At 41.1% G+C, this 19,061-nt stretch overlaps 1 protein-coding gene across 1 annotated transcript; it reads right to left on the minus strand.

Annotated features, from left to right (window-relative positions):
• Window positions 1-308: 308 nt before the first annotated feature.
• On the minus strand, window positions 309-17,956 carry LOC146620645 (neutrophil cytosol factor 2-like). The gene is made up of 16 exons (XM_085367764.1): window positions 17,859-17,956; window positions 16,689-16,863; window positions 16,253-16,335; window positions 14,805-14,913; window positions 14,171-14,305; window positions 13,498-13,605; window positions 12,777-12,836; window positions 12,663-12,700; window positions 12,414-12,552; window positions 11,238-11,306; window positions 10,861-10,948; window positions 4,911-4,999; window positions 3,735-3,895; window positions 3,428-3,536; window positions 559-682; window positions 309-418 (listed from the first exon to the last, which is right to left on the minus strand). The coding sequence occupies exons 1-16, from the start codon at window positions 17,954-17,956 to the stop codon at window positions 309-311; spliced, it is 1,695 nt and encodes a 564-aa protein (XP_085223890.1).
• Window positions 17,957-19,061: the final 1,105 nt, after the last annotated feature.

Genomic DNA, 19,061 nt, shown 5'->3' on the forward strand with positions numbered 1-19,061 from the left:
GAAGCTCATGAACCAGGAAGTGTCTGATATCACACTTGAGAGTATATACGTTAATAATATTATACAAAGGATTATTTATCAAACATGCAATAAAGATTATATGGTAATGATGGATACACCAATATGATTGTTTTCATGTAATGTTCTTAAACAAAAGTTTCTGTTAAAAAGATCTTCAAAGTATAGTGAAGATAGCACTTGGTGCACTTAACAGCCTCGTGCCTGTTTGCTTGTTCCAAGCCTGTAAACTGTTACAATTCATAGAATAATAGGTGCTTTAAAAAATTTATGCAACAATGAACTTTTGATTACAAAATCTCTGAGCTCGTAGTGATATTGTTATTCTCCCTGTAGGCGAAGCAGCCGGGGAAAATCCCAATACTTCCTGCACAGTGTCCCTCCAGCCACTCCTGGTTAACTACAAACGAGCGTAACAGAGAAACAAAGAGGAAATTAATACTTTTTGCATCTAAACAGATGACCCAGGAATGTAGCATCAATTCAAATTGCAGACAAAAACAATGATTAGAAGTTTCACTTTGAGCCGTGGAGCCTCACCTTCACCGAGGATGTCAATAGTGTCACCTTCACTGAACTCCAGGTCTTCGGGCCCCTGAGCATCATAATCATAAAGGGCCACCATCTGGTAGAGGATAGTACGGCTGGCCAGGGGATCTTCTTTCTGCAGTTCAGTAGCACAGTGTGAGTAAGAGAGTGAACCTGTAAACTAGCTGAGATATCATTAGAGAAGCATCTTCACATTTTTTGGTGTGTGTTACAATTCGACACAAAAAGACAAACAGTTAAATGTAAATAACATTTTCTTTAAAAGTGTGGCAAAATTTCATGTTCGTGTTTTATTTTTGCATCATTGATAAATATAATATTTAAAGCTGAAATAATTAAGACAAAGTTACTTGCTGTCTTTTGCAGTGTAAAGTATTTTGTACTAGTATGTGCTCAAATATGGGACCTAACGGGACTGCTTGATTTTTTTTAAATTTCAGTAAGTCGTTACTGCAACATTTCAGATGTATCTGTTCTAAATTACGTCCTGATTTATTTTGTTGGTGAGAAGAACCTGTGAATATCTGAAGCCTTTAGCTTTGATAGTTTTTCACATATTTCTGTACAAACACTACCTCCACATTTTTGTGCACATTGAAATGTACACATGGAACAAAACGTATGAAAGTTTTGTAGAAATAAAAATAAGAAAAATTATTGAATGAGTTAGTACACACACATGCATATATAAATATATGCATGGAGGGGAAGAGCTACGCAGGACCCTCGAGCTTCCAGGCCTCTGGTAGAGGACCCGAGCTTGAAGGATACAGACTGTGGGGAAGACAGGCAGGCAGACAGACAGACAGGCAGGCAGACAGGCAGGCAGGCAGGCAGGCAGGCAGGCAGGCAGGCAGGCAGGCAGACAGGCAGGCAGGCAGACAGACAGGCAGACAGACAGGCAGACAGGCAGACAGACAGGCAGACAGGCAGACAGGCAGACAGGCAGGCAGACAGACAGGCAGACAGGCAGGCAGACAGACAGACAGGCAGGCAGACAGGCAGACAGACAGACAGGCAGACAGGCAGACAGGCAGATTGAATCAGTTTATAGACTAAAATGTATTCTAACCTTTGACTCACCAAAGTAGCACCTTTGGCAGATAGAGCAGCTGAACAAACCTGTGCCAGTCATTCTACAATAGAAATCAAATATTCCCCATGAATGTGGACCTTGTCGCTGCTTTGCTTTCCCTCTTCTGTCCAGTTCAAACCAGCTGGATGGGCTTTAAGTCTGCAGACTGTGCTGCACACTCCATGTTTCCAAGCTCACCATCTTGTTCTTTGTTCCTGAGGTAGTTCTGGCACAGCTTGGACTTACGTTTGGGTCGTTATCTTGCTGTAGGATGAACCCCTGACCAACTGCACACCAGAGGGTCCTGCATGGAGTGCTGTGGTAGCTGTTTTGGTTCAGGGAGCCTCTCACTCTGTACGAGTCACCGACCCCGGATCCAGCAAACAGCCCATCACACTTCCTGCTCCATGTTTGACAGTTGATGCCTCACACTGAGGATCCGTCCTTTCACCTACTCGACAGCGCACAAAGATCCTGCGTGATGAGCCGAAGATTTCAAATTTAGTTTCGGTCCATAAAACCTTCTTCCAGTCTTCAGTAGTCCTGCTGTTTTATGGCTCAGGCAAACCTCTTGTCTTATTCTGACGTCTGGTTTTCTTGCTGCAGCTCGTCCTGTCAAACCTGCACCTCAAAGTCTTCACAGCTGAAACTGAGACTTGCTCACTACGACCACTATTAAGCTGCTTGAAGCTGTTGTCCTGTGAGCCGCCATCACACAGCTGTTAACTCTCAGAAACTTGTCCTCTGAGTCGTGTCTTTGGGTCTGCAGACGTCTTCCTGTCACACTTTGTTTCTGAGCCTTTGGATGGTGAAGGAAACTGGACTCACTGACAGCTGCAGTTTCTCTGTAGGACAGACCTACTTTTATAAGTGTTATGATGGTCTGTCTCTCTTCCATTGTCAATTGCCTTTCCCCCCCATTTGTGTAGCAACACTCTACTTTCTGCAGTACAATACTGTTTAACTGATGCTCACGAGCGTATGGCACCACGGTGTGTCCAGCACTGCTTCTATGCAGGCAGAGGGGGGAGTAATCCAGAAAGTTGGAACAGCTGCAGGAATTAGTAGCAGCAGCTTTCAAGGCTTGATCAACCTGCATTGCTGCAGAACAGATTTAACCCGTTAACCCTTATTGTCCCTGAAAAAGGCTTTTTGTATGATTCTGAAATGTACATTATTTTTCAGTTTTGAGTAACTGCACCTTTGTTTATCCTCTGGCAGTTCACCCTCACCTTTGTACCATTTCAAGCTGTTCATTGGACTGAATGACTTGTAATAAATAACTGGAATAATTCTGAATTTAAAAGTTGTAAAACTTTTGACTGGTAGTGTAAATGAATGAAGGTACTAGTAGTTGTGGTCTTTCAGCTGTCCATTTGGAAAGTGTGCAGTATATGCAAGCACTGGCTCTATAGACAGGGACACTGTAGCTAACTACTATGCCCTTCGTGTCTGATTCTGTTCTGTTGCTTTTAGTTATTCCACAGCAGATCTTCTGTGTCAGCGTCACCCTTTCCGAGCATCCTCTTCTGTCGCACCAACCTTGTGCATGTCCTCTTTCACTACATCCATAAATCTTCCTCTTTTGTTCCTGCCTTGCAGCTCCATATTTCAATCCTTTGCCCACTATAATAACTATAATCCTCCCTCCTCTTCCCGTCCAAACCATTTCAGGCTTCCTGCCTTGTTATGAACATAAACTAACACAACATTTATAACGTGTGGAGAAGCTGGTGGCAGTGTTGCTGTGACACCTCCACCACCATATTTAGTTTAGATACAAACCTGGCACCACAGGGTAGCTCTGCCGGCCTCAGCCAACTGTTGCACAGTGTGAGCCGACTCGATTTCCCCGTCCAGGGGTGTCAGCACGCAGGAGCCGTGGTGCTTACGTCTAATGAGAGAGGACGAGGGAGTGAGAGGAAGTGGTGGATCAGCAGGAAAATAGATGAAAAACTGGCAGATGAGCAGGAAAATACAGAAAAGGAAAATCTTCTGCCTGTTCATGTTTGATGTAGATGTCAGATGTCTGTGCACACTGTAACATTCTTACTCTGATGGAGGGCATTTGTTTGTCAGCTTCTGCTGTTACCTGAGGCGCAGATGAGATGCCGGCTGGTCCAATTTCTCTGCGACTCGTTCCTTAAGTTCACTGTATGTCGTGTCCAGAGGGACAGACAGAGCCACAGTGTAAATGTAGTGAACCTTCACCACCACAGAGTCTGCCTCTGCTCTCTGAGCTGAGCTGGCATGCTGCGAATACAAGAGCGTCTAAAGATAAATCATTGGAAAACAGGTTTTTTAGATATAATTTTTTGTCTATTTTTTGTTAAGGTTTGTGAACTAAAGCTGCCTGTGTAGCGGTGTGGTTGCAGCCAACCAACTGAATAGCCCTCATTCATTCATTATATCATTATATCATTCACCTGCAGTCGTCATTTCAAACATAAGAGACATGAGGCCCAGTATGTACCCAGTGTTGGGTTTGTCCTTCCTCGGCTACTGCAGACACACGATGAGCTCCATGGAAAGGCTGGAGCTATACACTGCTGTAACTGGTTGTGTAATTTGCTGTTCGCTGTCAGCCAACTGATGACGTACTGGACATTTCTAAATGCTGTACGGGCAATTAAATTGTTAGCTAAGTGACTTATTTCATGTTTCTGCAAACTGCTTCGCTGCTGGCTGGTATGTTAAATAAGTTTGAAAAGAAACTCAAACAAATAAGTGATTAGTTTAGATTTGAGTTTTGTTTTAGCTCAGAACAGATGTGACAACATACCAGTGTCACAAACATCTGCAGCACTGCATGCATGCGCTGTGTCGCGAAATCTCAACAAACCGTCTAACGACTGAAGATCTTTTGATTTTCAGGAATCTTACTAGGTTTTAATGTTTTGTGCTTGTTGTTGTTTGATTCAAAGACTTCTCTCTACTCACCTGAATAATTTAGCAAAAAATTCATATCAGAGCCCAAAGTGAAACCTTCACAACGCTGTTTAACCAGCAGCACCAATATTCACGTGTCAGAACAAGAATATTTACTCCAAAATCAAACACGTCTGCTGTCCTCCAGTGTCACAGTGACTTAACTGGAACAAATCAACATTGCGCTGTTAAGTTCAACTTTACAAAACGGTTTCTTCAAATGCACAAAACTTATTATATTTAGATCAGGGAAAAAGTGTGTGCATTTGTGTGTCCGAGGCAATCAGCTGTGAGTCCTTCTTTCAGTGCATCGGCTTTCATCTTTCGAAGGAGGATTTACCTGCTCTCGTGCTTTGGCTGTGCATTTGGGAGTCTCAGAGTGGGTGGCAGTAATGTAAGATGGAGGAGGTGTGTCTGAGGTAAGATGTCCTGCAGGGAAACCACAGTAAAGGTGCATATCAGCAAACACAAAAAGGATGAAAGCCACTAGAACCAGCAATGATTTTTTTTAATCGTTGTTTTATCTCCAGTCTTCAGTGCAGGCTTTATCTTCCAACAATACAACTAAAAAGAACAACTCACCAAACACATATAACCAGTAAAGTAGATTTCATGGAAAACCATCCTAAGAGCTGCACAGTGTGTGCAGTAGCATCATCCATTACACAAAGGCACAGACAGTCTTCCATGATACTGTGTAGTGCATCAAAATATTCATGCATTTTTCTGCATTCACAATTTTATCCATTTTGACGAGACCCTCAACACCACTGGCTGAGATGCAGCCCCAAATCACGAGACAGCCTCCACCTTGTTTTACAGATGTCTGCACATGCACACGTTGCACCTCTCTCCTGACCTTTACTGAACATTGAAACAATTTGAACTCAAATCTGACTGTTTATGACAAGGCTTCAGCCAACAGTCGATGGATTGTGGCTCAGTTGTGTTGCAGTGGGTTCGGGGGGCGGTGCCAGGAGGCTATCAGAGGGGACTGATTGTGTAATTGTGCGCTCTCTGTTCTAACAGGCAGCTGGGCCTACACTGTAAAAAATGATGGATGTTACATTTACAAAAGTTTAACTTTCTCCGAAAGTTGATTCTGTTCATCTGGACGTTTTCAGTCACTCGTCAGGTGACGTCTTCAGTCTCAGCTGACTGCAGGTTTCAATCTTATAAACAGCACATTTGCATAATGACTGAAACCAGCCCACTGAAGGAACAATGGGCTGGGAGGTCAGTCTTACAGTTTTTTACAGACGCTAGGACACATTTCCCAATACTTAGGTCACTTTTGCAAAACTCTTCACACAATCCTCCTAACTGACCGTCAGCTTGGCAAAGCAGTTCATTTCACATTCAAAATGCACTACAACTACCAAAACACTTCATTCAGGTCTCAAATAAACTCATTCTTCCAGAACACTAGCAAAGGTTGACAGCCGACAAACACACTTTGTCACCCACAAAACAATGACCTAAAAAACACTAACAACATGTAGCATTACACAGTGTTTTCTTGTGTAAAACAAGGACACATCTCTGTTTATAATTTCAATATATGTTACTGGAATGAATCAGACATCATGCAGAATTCGTTAATATTTGTTTATGTATTTTTATTTTTTTTGCACTAAGTAATCCCAAAATACAAGAATTTGTATACACACCATCCACTGATACACATACAATAGTAATGCTAATCTACTCGGTCTCCTCCATTTGGCCACAGGTTCTCATCCACATCACATCTTATGTCATCTAGGGCAACACACCTAGGAAAGAATCTTCTGGCTGCCAGAATTGAAGGAGTTGAAAAATTGAAGGAGTAACACCTGTGCAGATGTTCATCTACAATGAGAATCAGCTGTGGCTGGTTAAACTGCATTTTTAGATTTAAAATATGTTTCAATAAAATATTGCTGTTGCATTTTGCTGTCTTTTCAAGTTTTGCATTGTGTTATTGTTTTGGCCATAAGTTTAACAGTTTTGAAAACAGTATGTAAGCACATGCAAAATGTCCTGTACGTACAAAGATTTTTGGCAGTTGTTGTGTCTGAGTGAGAAGATAATTCATGAAATTTGAGAGATGTAGTCATTGAATGCATTTTGTGCCAAAACAATGATAACTGGTCCTCAGTTTAGCCCACATAGACTTCTGTTGTGCTCACTGTGTGAGGAGTTTTGCAAACGTGACCTAAGTATTGAGAAATGTGTCCTAGCGTCTGTAAAAAAACTGTAATTATGCAAATTCTCATGACCACTTGCATCCCAGTCACGGAAGCGTTGGAGGCGGTCCGTAAGAGATTACAGGATGACCCCAACCTCAGCAACAGGACCGCTCTCAGCATCCACCAAGTGTGTTTGAACTGTGTCTTCATTCCACCTACTTCACATACAAGGCTCAATTCTACAGGTAGAAACATGGGTGTGCCATGGGCTCCCCAGTTTCAACCATCATGGCCAATTTGTACATGGAGGAAATGGAAAAGAGGGCTTTGCTATCCTACCCTGGAACACCACCAAGCCATTGGTTCAGATATGTGGATGACACCTGGCTGAAAATCAAATCTCAGGACGTACCACATTACCACATTAACTCTGTGGACCGACACATCAAATTCACCAGGGAGGATATGAAAAGGGGCAGGTTAGCCTTCTTAGACTGTGAGATTTCCATCAGTAATGGGGGACATCTAAAAGCTGACGTGTACCGTAAACCTACACATACGGATCAGTATTTAAGGTTTGACTCTCATCATCCACTGGAGCACAAACTGGGCGTCATCAGGACGCTACAACACAGAGCGAACACCATCCCCACTGACACAGCAGCCAGGGAGGCAGAAGAACATCAAGAAGGCCCTGAGTAAATGTGGTTATCCCAGCTGGACTTTTGTCAAAGCTGGGAAGGCTCCTAAAGAAAGCTCCAGCTGATCCAGGAGAGAAGGACAACCGCTGCCCAAGCGAAAACCTGTAGTGATCCCATACGTGTCAGGAGTATCAGAGCAGTTGAGACGCATTTTTTCTAAACACCGGGTCTCTGTGGCTTTTAAACCCCAAAACACGCTGCGCCAAAAACTGGTCCACCCCAAGGATCGGGTCCCCAACACAAACAGAGTAACATAGTGTGCGCTGTTAAGTGCAGGAGGATTGGCAGGATTTATACATCGGGGAAACCAAACAACCTCTGGCTAAGAGGACGGCACAACACAGCAGAGCCACCTCGTCAGGCCAGGACTCTGCAGTCTGTTTACACCTACAGGCCAGTGGACACTCTTTCAATGATGAGGATGTAACATCCTGGACAGGGAGGAACGCTGGTTTGAGGGCGGAGTCAAGGAGGCCATTTACATGAAAAGGGAAAGACCATCTCTGAATGGAGGAGGGGCCTAAGGGTACATCTGTCACCATCTTACAATGCTGTGATTGCAGCCATTCCCCAACTCTCTGTGAATGGGACTCATGACCATTGATCAGTGGTCTTTGATCAGTGGTTGTTGATCAGTGGTCATGAGACATAATTAAGATTAAGGAACTGACCTCCCAGCCCATTGTTCCTTCAGGGCTGGTTTCAGTCATTATGCAAACGTCCTGTTTATAAGGTTGAAACCTGCAGTCAGCTGAGACTGAAGACGTCACCTGATGATGACGAAACGGTTCTCCCACAAAACGCTACGTCCAGGTGAACAGAATCAACTTTTGAAGATTTACTTTCCTGGATGATTGAGATGCATCAAAAGTCTAACTTGTAATTTGAAAATAATTTCATGTTTCTATGGTGAAGGTAATTAAATCATGTAGGATCTTTATGAAATTCAACAACTTAATTTGTTCTTGTTGAGATGACGTGATGCAATCTAGTGAGAGTGGTTAGGTGTTGGACTCAAGAAATTCACAAGATCGCACGAGATTTCAAACTGCAGGAAAATCCCTGGAGTTTTAAAAGGCAACTACACACACACCATGTATGCTCGACACTATTTATTGTGGTTTGACCTGTCAAGGACAAAAACATATGGAAAAATTCTGCATCAAGCCTTGAAATCATAGCCTTTCCTACATTTGTTGAGCCTAGATTGACAGCTTGGTGGCGTGGTGGTTAGCGCTGTTGCCTCATAGCAAGAACATGGGTTCAAATCCACAATCTGGCTAGTTTGCAGTGGGTTCTGTCTGAGGACTCTGGCTTCCTCCCACAGTTAAAAGTCATGCAGTTATTAGAGCTAGGTTAATTGGTGATTCCAAATTACCCTAAAGTGTGAATGTAAGTGGTTGTTTGTCTCTATGTGATAGACTGGTGAGCTATCCAGGTCGCACTCTGCCTCTTAACCTGTCACTTCTGGGTTATACCCCTGCAACCCGGACAAAGCTAGGAGGATGGTAGTGGCTGTAAATCCATTCAGCTTTTATGTTAACCAGACTCTACACTTTGTTGAACGTTATGTATGAAGACAAATGTAATTATCTAAGTGCCCAAGTAGTACTGGGGTAAAAGTTAATGAATAGTGTTGGAGTAAAATGACAAAATTGTGAAGGATTAAAATATTTCAAGAGCTCAACTTACTTCATTTAAACATGTTTCAATCACGTTTTATCAACACAACATGCACAGGCTTACTGAATATGAATAAGTACAGACGTACCTTAACAAGCATTGGCTTTAATGATCACCACAGGGTGATACTAATAGTTTGTTTTGGAAAAGACATTCCTGATTAGTTTATGGCAGAGGCGGGCAATTGAGTTTTCCAATGAGCCTGAAATCAGGTCAACAATACACTTCATAAGGCCTTCACAGCAGACCCAGTTTGTCATATCACCTGGTTACACATCAGATCATGACTGATTTCATGAAATAAAAGAAGTTCTTTCTATAAATTTTGTTCATTTAAAGTGTCAGAAAGGATTTTCTCTTTCAGGATATGACCACTGGCTAATGACTTGTGTTTGTCAAGTCACTGGTTAGTGAGCATGAAGTTTAACAGTCAAATGACCCCTCGCCATCACATCTATTTTCAGAACAAGCTGGCAATGGCAAAAGCCAACTAGCATAGTTTCTATTCAGCATAGTTTCTATTCAGCATTGTTTCTATTCAGCATAGTTTCTATTTAGCAGTGTTTCTATTCAGCAGTGTTTCTATTTAGCAGTGTTTCTATTCAGCATAGTTTCTATTTAGCAGTGTTTCTATTCAGCATAGTTTCTATTTAGCAGTGTTTCTATTTAGCAGTGTTTCTATTCAGCATAGTTTCTATTCAGCATAGTTTCTATTCAGCATAGTTTCTATTTAGCATAGTTTCTATTTAGCATAGTTTCTATTTAGCATAGTTCGCCCTGCTTTGTTTCCCTGATTAGTTCCAGCTGTGCTCCATGGTGTCTCCCCCTCCCTAATTATTTTATATGTGTTTACATCCTTTGTCACCCTCAGTCCCGTTTACGTTTTCATCACACTGTGTTCTTTAATCTGTAGTGTACTTATGATACTGTTAGCATTCCTCTTTCTTACTGTTCCACAGTTCCTCTAGTTCTGTTCCCCAGATCCTCCAAGTGTTTCCCTGGCATTTCCAAAGTTTCTCATGGAGTTTGGCATTTTTACTGCTTCCTGTTTAGTTGCTATTATGCCTCCAATAAAGGGCCGTTCTCGTTTTATCCCTGCCTGCTCTGATCCTGCGTTCTAGGTCCTCTTTCACCAGCAAAACTGACACAAATATGGCTGCTGTGTTTTACAAAGCTTTACTTTTCAGTACTAATTCAGTCTGTGAGGAGGATGCACCTTCATACTTCATCTGTGGTGCAACTCCAGGTATCCAAAAGTTAGTACTAGCACAAAACAGCTATACCAATTTATGTTGCCATGTCAACAGACATTTTAATATTTTATCCTTGTTCATCAGAGCATGAAACAAACTGGCGGCTGTTATCGTTCATATACAACAATTTGGCAGAAGATTTACTTTTAAATAAAAAAATCACACCGTAATCCTTTTCCTGGTTTCATGTCCGTCTTGTTAACAATGTAATACAACTGCAAATCTTAAGAGTACTGTGATTACAACCATAGTTACAAGTTTCATCATAAAGATTTTGTATTTTTATATTTTATGTTAAGAAAATCTTAAGAAGATTAAAATTACAGGGCCATCTGGCAAACATGAAGCCACGAGACCAAACAGAGAAAACATTACTGTAACGTTGGGATGATCTCTCACAGCGGAGAGTTGCTTTGAAGGAGCAAATGAAATGAAAAAAGGTGAAAAGGTTTAAGATAAACCAGAGTGTGAGTGATTTTTACCCTGAGGAGGAGCTGCAGGACTATGCTGAGACTGTGGGCGAGTGGGTGGCTTGAGTCCTGGTGGGAGGGGAATCCCACTGGAAATTCTCTGTGGAAGGAAGCAGAACAGGAGAATAAATAATGAAGAGTTTTCTTTCCACAATGAAAACAGATTTGTCACAGAGCAGAAGCTTGTGTTTTTTGTTGAAATTGCCTTTAATCCATTTAATGTCACCAGACACAACAGTTGTGTTGTCTCATCTCGGTGGGTGAAGCAGAGAAGAACTTAGCAAGAATGTCATTTTGATCAATCTGTAAAGTGCCTCCATTAAAGCTCTTAAATGGGCGGCATGAACATGAATACTGTGTGTTGTGTTAGTCAAAGAGAAGTATATTACAGTGTCCTTTTTGCCTTTGGACGTCTTGACATCTGCTGGTTGAAGAAGGGATGCTGGCAGAAGTCCTCTCTGCAAAAAACGACTAAAAATTAGATTTGTAGCAATGAAAATAAAGCTTGTATACAGAAATTCTCAGTATTGTGACAGCAAAAGAATACATGCTCAAGAACCTGAGCAGGAATGAATACATATTAAGATTTATATAAAATATAAATAATAATAATAACTTTATTTATAAAGCGCTTTCAAACAAAGTGCTGTACAACTATCTGAAACTAAAGCGATAAATAAAATAAAAGCGATACATAGCAATACAAGTTAAACACAGTAAAAATGTAAAAACTCAAAGCCATAGAATTAAGACATGTAAGACTTTTAAAGACCTGCACAGAGCACGCCTGCCTAAGGTCTTGAGGGAGGCTGTTCCACAGAGACGGGGCACAAAAAGAAAAAGCTCTCCAGTTGTCTTTTTTCTGGCTCTAGGAACCTTTAGAACAGGGGTCCCCAATCCCAGTCCACGAGGGCCGGTCTCCCTGCAGGTTTTAGATCTCACCTGGGGTCAACACACCTGAATCACATGATTAGTTCATTACCAGGCCTCTGGAGAACTTCAGGACATGTTGAGGAGGTCATTTATCCATTTAAATCAGCTGTGATGGATCAAGGAGACATCTAAAACCTGCAGGACACCGGCCCTCGTGGACTGGGATTGGGGACCCCTGCTTTGGAAGGCCAGAGTCAGTCTGTTTAAAGTGATAATCATATTTATGATCAAAATAATGTTAGAACATTGGGAGAGGAGTGATGCTGGCCTGTAGTCTTAAACTGTGGTATAACTTCACACTTTTCATTTCATTTGGAAATGAACCAGTTCAAAGAGATAAGTTGCAAAAATATGTTAAGAGCTCTGAAATACCTTCAACTACTTTTATCAGTACCATTGCAATCAGCACATAATTAATTTTTGCACATATTAACAAAGGTTTTGACTTCAAACTCATCCAGAGAGAAACTGAATACAGATTATTTTGAATTAAAGTTTCACTTTTATTGTCTCTTCCATGTTCTTGAATCTTTGCTGCTTAAATAAAAGTGATTAAATCCACTTACTATAATATTCATATTGTCAGATTCAAAACCCTCTTTCATTGTTTCAGATTGCAGGTCACTCCTCACCTGTCCATCATATATGACAGTGGCCATCCCATCTCTGTTCTCCTCTCCAAATAAAAACACCGTCGCGCCTCCAGGCACCGTCAGCTGTCCTGGTCCTCGTGCCATGTAAGGGACACGCACTTGCATGTATCGAGAATCCCTAACAGGTAACGGACAAAATAAGCTGTAAATCTACAAGCACGGCTTTGCTGTAGCCCTGTAGTAGCATCGGCCACACACATGTTCTGTGTCATCACGTAACAAACTCACTGAGCTCCATCCACATTCGGCTCGTAGAAGCCAGGTTTCTGTGCAGAGGACAATGACAGTTAGCATCTGCAGCAGCTCACAGTAACGTCACACATACGCTGTGGTCAGGCTCACCTGCTGCCTCAAAGGCTCAAAGCCTCCAAAATCATCATTGGGTATCATGGAGGAAATCACCTGCAAAGGGAGAGCATTACACATGAATGAATATAAAGTGCAGTTTAAATGATGTGTTTTAGTCATATTTCAACTGTCATACATTTAGTCAGGGCCGACGTTTATATTTACTTTAATGAGCTACACTTATCGGTTTGTTTGGGTTAAAATAACCTGATACATGTGCCAGGATTCATTTAAGCTTATTTTAAGAGCACATCTTAATCATTTCAATAATCAAATTGTCATAGTTCAGCATTTTGAGTTTGTGGACTTTTGAACCTTGTTGTCTTACAGTCATTTATGTCGTTGTGTTGTATGTCGCTCGATGCTGTCCTGGAGTTGGTGACTCAGTGTTGATGTTTCGATTAATATCATCTTTTGTTTCAGTTTAGTTCTTGTTATGTTTCTGGTGAATTTCTGCTTCTTAGGTTTTGATGCTTCCTCTGTCCTCTGTCTGATTGATTCGAGCTGCGTCTCCACCTGTTGCCCATCCTCTCGTTATCTCGTTAAAATTGAACTGAACTGTTAATTGCTGATTCTAAACGTGTCAGCCCTGCAACAGGCTGGCACCGTGGCCAGGGTGTGCCCTGCCTTCTCACTGTGTGACGGCAGGGATAAGACGGTCAGAAGAAAACGAATGGATGGATAAACACGTGTACCACAGGCACTCTCTACGTACCGTTGCTTTTCCCAAGAAGTCTCTTTGCTGCAGCTGCTCCACATCCTGTTTCCTGGGACGAAACACCACACCCTCAGGTACCAGGAGAGGATCCAGGGCCTGCTTATTCTGTTTTTAAAGTTATAGTAAAGAGTCTCATGATCATAAACTGACTCCCAGCACCGTGTTCATGCAGTGGTGCTGGTGTCAGTCACTGTGCAAATATCCCGTTTATAAGGCTGGAAACCTGCAGTCAGCTGATGATGACGAAACGTTTCTCCCCCTGAAAACTCTACGTCCAGATGGACACAATCAACTCTTGGGATTTACTTAGCGACAGCAGAGTCTTACTGTAATATTACTTTAGAATAATAAAATCACCACTTGTACTTAAGCGCCTATATTTCATTTTTTAAGTCTAGGCTTTAGACGTCATTGTAAGTCTTGTTTGGTGAAATATTTGTTTTATTTAAACCAACAACAGGTGACTCCATCGGCACTTTCTGCAGTCATTTGTCATGTAAAATTCTCACTGCTGGTCCATTTGATTGGACAATAATAAATACCATGGTAACCATAAAACCTGAGGAAGGCTTTGTGACATGTTCGGTTTTCCAACAGGGTCTTTTTTTCAGCTAAACCAGGATCGTACCAAGTAGTCTTTAACCTTAAACCTAAAAACAAATGAACTCACCCTGATGCTCTCCAAAGCTGCCTCCATGCTCCCCCCTCGTCCTGGTCCTTTCTCCTGGGAGGCTGACAGCAGGACGTCCCTGGCCTGCTCCCACTGGCCCATCTGACAATACACAGCTGCTGCATTGTATAACACCTTGGAACATATCACAGTTACCCGTTTTAGTGCATTCAAACAATTTCTGGTGAATGACAGGTTGTTTCTCCAGAATAGATTTGGCATTTAAAATGAAATGAAACTGCTTTATTTCAGATGTTCGCTGAGCAGCAGCTGAGCTGGTAAACTGGATATGTATGATTCTTGTGGACGATTGTCTGGACAACCACCACAGCTGTTATGTAGTTTACGTTATGCTGACTGTATCTGATGATGAAATGTTTAAAACTCACAGTGGCACACACAGTTGCACTGTTGTTTGGAACCAGTAACAAAACCATCACGTGTGTCTTCTTCCATTAACGAGGCTTTGACAGCTCACAGGTGTGTGGCTGATATATGAACTACACAAAGGTGGTGATGAGACCGCACGGGGCTGAATTTCCTTTTTATGGCGTTTTAATGTGCACTGAACCGAATCCTTGATGATGGTGTGTCCTTGTGTCGAGGTGTGTGTAGGTGAGGCTGAATGTCAGACCTGCCAGCTGTACAGTTTAAATCTCAGTCCCAGCTGTTTGTAGTCGATCACTACGTTCTCTCGCATATGTTTCTGTGCCCAGATGTAGTCAGACAGAGCCTCTTCCAACCTGGAGAGAGAAAGAAATGCGGGCAGTATATTTAAAAACCTGAATAGCACACAATGTATAAATAATATAATCACATAGATACCACACCAGCGCCAAACTTTTCTGTCATAATTTGTCATGTTTTAGTAATACATGAACATCTTTCGTAGTTTCGTGTTTTCATATTACATCAGTGTGGCGGGGGCGTGGTCTGCGGTGCCGCTGTGTGAACTGGGTCCTGCTGTGGTGTTGTTGTTGTCAGTGTGTGAGGCTGAAGAGCAGGTCTGCCGCGGTTTGTTACAGTCTGTTTATTTGGTTTGTTTTTACAGTTTTTCTTCTTCATTGTCTGTGTGGAGCATATGATGTAACGTTGGTGGTGATGCGAGGTGCTACACATCTAAGTGGTTTTTTTATTATTATTATTATTATTTTATTATTATTTTTATTATTTTTATATTTTTATATATTATTATTATTATTATTATTATTATTAATATATATTATTATTATATATATTTTTATATTTATATTTATATTATATTTATATTTATTATTATTTATTATTATTATTTTATTTTTATATATTATTATTTATTATTTAGTATTCATTAGTGAAGAATGAAGTAAATGTTCTTTTAGTTTTTCAGATTTTCCAATAAGCTGTTTTCAAATTTAACGTAATCTCTGTTTCTTAGTTTTAGATGTTTTTCCTCAGTTGGTCCACTGAGAAATGAGTTGCCAGGAACTAATCCCAGCCCACCTCCCACACCTGTGGGTCTCTGGTGTATCAGTACAAAGGAAAATTTCACAATAGTTTTATTGTCTGTTCCAGCTTTCCACCACAATGGTCCACAGGCCGTCTCCCATACTCCTCATAATACACCCTTTAATGTATTTAGTGAATTAACATATGGCGTACTGCATATGATGGATGAATTATATGATTTTTGGTTATTTTTGTGTATTTAAATTGTGTATTTCGGCACATCCTGTTCTCTGCCTCTTTGTTCACATTTATCGGGCAAAATCTTAAGTTGTCATGAAGTCGAGCGTTAGCAACTATTACCAGATTTTATGTTTAGCTCTCATTTAAATCTTATTAATAATCCATCTTATTAAAAAGTAAATATTGTTTGTCTCTTTGTGTTAGCACTCAGATGGACTGACCTGTTCGGACTTTAGCTGAATAATCAGGATTTATTACTGGGTGAGTGCTCCTGGAAGCGTAGCCTTCTGTCAGTCTGACTCTCTCGTATATAAATCATCACATCTTGTTTATGTTGACACTTTACACAGCGTCTTTTTGAGAAATGGTAATATGTACACAGACTACGAGTTAGTTTGAAATGGTCCTTCTTACCTGCCCATCTCCATCATCACTGCTCCTCGCTGGAAGAAGGCGACAGCAAGGCGTTCATCCTTAGCAATGGTTAAGTCTAAAGCCTGGATAGCAGAGAGGGGAAAGACGACATCAAAGCTTTACTGTACGTGTGTGTATACTCACGAGTGATACAGTAAATAATAATGCATGTACAGCTTTTTATTGACCTTCTTTGTATGTTTTTCTTCATCTTCACTCCTCCTCTTTATCTCTCTCTCTCTCTCAAACACACACACACACACACACACACACACACACCAATGATCCACATACGATGCTCAGTTTGCTCATTTACAGCCTGGAAAGTCCAGGACGTTTCCTGATTTGACAGCGTTTGTGAAATAACCAGTAATCCCTGACAGCCACTGGTTAAAGATTATAGACGTTTCCATTTCAATCATTTGGAGTGACTCACCTTCAAGGCCAAATCCAGCTGCCCCAGGGCCAGGTAACATGAGGCAGTATTAAACAGCGTGCGAGAAGTGGGCTCACTGATCTCATTGAGTTTGGCCAGAGCTGTTGGCCAGTCCTTCGCATCCACAGCCTCGACCGAATTTTGCCACAGTTGCAGTAACTCAGTGTAAAGCATCCTGTAAGCCAGGAGTGGAAATACAAGACAGAGACACTCTGATATCAACAGGTGACATTTGATTTGATTTTTTTGCATTTCCGTGTTTACTCTCAAAGCAGATGATTTTATCACAGTTACTTAATGCGGTTATAAAGTTATTCATGCATAGAAAAATAATTTATACATATTCTAATTTTTCTTTTTTGACCCAATACGAACAAAACAGGAAACCCTTAAAATCTGATAACAAATGTCACTTTTAGACTCTCGTTGTGCAAACACAATATTTATGTCTCACATTGGTGCATTACATTAAAAATAGGTGTAGACATATGAGATATATATATATATATAGTGTGTGTGTGTGTGTGTGTGTGTGTGTGTGTGCCTTCATCCTATCATGGTGTTGTTTGAGGCTCTCATATATATTTGTGAGGGTTTATCTTACTGACAGTAAATGTTGGTCGCTCTAAAATGTGTTACACTTCAGTGAGAGCAAGTCTGAAGATTTTGTCATTATTCCCACATTTTCGGAATATCGATGACAATAATAACTATTTGTGTTAAGAACAATAGGAACTTCTGTCAGGCTGAAGAGAAACTGGTGTGAATGTGAGCACAGATGGTTGTCTCTGTGTTAGTTCAGTAACAGACCGGTGACCGGTGCCCTGCCTCTCGCCCTATGACAGCTGGGGTGAAATGTAAAAGGATCAATGAAAGGATGTTTAAGGCAGGAAAGAAAGAAGTAGTCTGATGGAGAAGAGTACGGTGATGTAAAAGAGGAAGACAATTAGACAGGTATTAGAGAAATACAGAATATATCGAACGCAGCAAAAAGAAGGAAAAGATGCAGCTGGAGAGAAAGTTCACTGATCTGTAACATTCAGCACAATTTTCCTGGAATACTTCCTTGTACCATATGCAGTGCCTGTTTGCCCGTGCTGCTTACTTCACTTCACACAAGTTTAAATGCTTCTCTCTGAAATATCACTCCACACTCAGACTGCTGCTTACCTTTTGTTCCTGAATGAGCGGCTGCTTTGAGTTCTGTCAGTGTTGGTCTCTCGTCCTCTGGACCTGTCTGTGCTCACAGGGAAGTGTGAGTAAGACATACTGGTCTCCTCAGAAGTCTCCACCCAGCTGCAACAAAGAGGTTCTCTATTCACATTCCTGAGATAAAACCCACAGTGGCACAATGACTGTGGAATTCACCTGTTAACGCTGCACATACCGTAAGAACGGCCGTTACAAAATACTTGAATTGCCCATGATTTACGCATACCTGTTTGACATTATGTCCTGATTCTAGTCATATATCATTTATAAGTCTGAGTCAGTGGATTTATGTTTGTTTTAATTTATACAGCTGGTCCCACTGAGGCTCAATGTCTGATCATTAAACTAACAATGAAATACCTCACATTGTCCAGTGTTTACAGTCATATCATATTGCCTATAACTATGGTGTAGCTTACATTATATCTCCAAGCAGTTCTGAGCTGAATCTATTCACACTGACCTTTGACCTACCTTTACCTGAAATATTTCACAGAAGGAAACGAGGAGACAAAGTCATCTGTTTTCCAGAAATCACAGGTCTGCACAATAGAAAGCTAACAGAGGCATTAAAAACTGCCATAAAGCTGCAAAACAAGGAAAAGGATGACTTTTTTATTCATACCTTACTGGGTCAACCGGCTGCACTGGTTGTGTTTTACTGTTTATGTGCACCACGAGTCTTATCATGGCCCTGCCCATTAAAGAAATATGTAAGCACTTTGTTGCAGTTGCTGCTGCTGCTAAAAGTGAGGGAAGTTTAGGATATCTCTGCATTGGACATCCTAAATTATCTGAGACAATCATCATCAGTATGTAAAAGTCAGGAACAGGAAACAGGAAACAAAAAAAGTCACTTTAAGGGAGAAACCACATATTTCTTCCCGTCAGTAAGACGTGAAGATTGAGACCCCTGATCTACAGCAATCTGCAGTTTTTTGGTTTTTCAGGTGTGTAATTTTTCAGCAAGAAAATGATCTAGAAACCTCCCAATGCAGAAAAAAACCTGCACAGAAAATACACAATGTAGCTGTGAGTCATAGATTAACCTCCCACAACCTGGATTTCAGCATTATTCAATCAGCATGAGATCATCCTAACAGATAACAGAAGAAAAACCCAAATTCCCAAAGAATCTACTCGAAAAAGCTTCGAGAAATG

Source organism: Diplotaxodon limnothrissa, linkage group LG12, assembly GCF_057381915.1.
Source record: "Diplotaxodon limnothrissa isolate DT_005_m linkage group LG12, D_limnothrissa_male_GT1.1, whole genome shotgun sequence".
In the NCBI taxonomy this organism is placed as follows: domain Eukaryota; kingdom Metazoa; phylum Chordata; class Actinopteri; order Cichliformes; family Cichlidae; genus Diplotaxodon; species Diplotaxodon limnothrissa.

What these genes read in the sequence shown, in the direction of transcription:
- LOC146620645 (XM_085367764.1), bottom strand. Translation starts at nt 17,956, where the DNA reads ATGTCTTACTCACACTTCCCTGTGAGCACAGACAGGTCCAGAGGACGA. An exon ending in CAGCTTTGGAGAGCATCAGG is followed by an intron (nt 13,606 to 14,170) that starts GTGAGTTCATTT and finishes CTTTAAAAACAG; the next exon opens with AATAAGCAGGCCCTGGATCC. An exon ending in GAGCTACCCTGTGGTGCCAG is followed by an intron (nt 683 to 3,427) that starts GTTTGTATCTAA and finishes ACTGAACTGCAG; the next exon opens with AAAGAAGATCCCCTGGCCAG.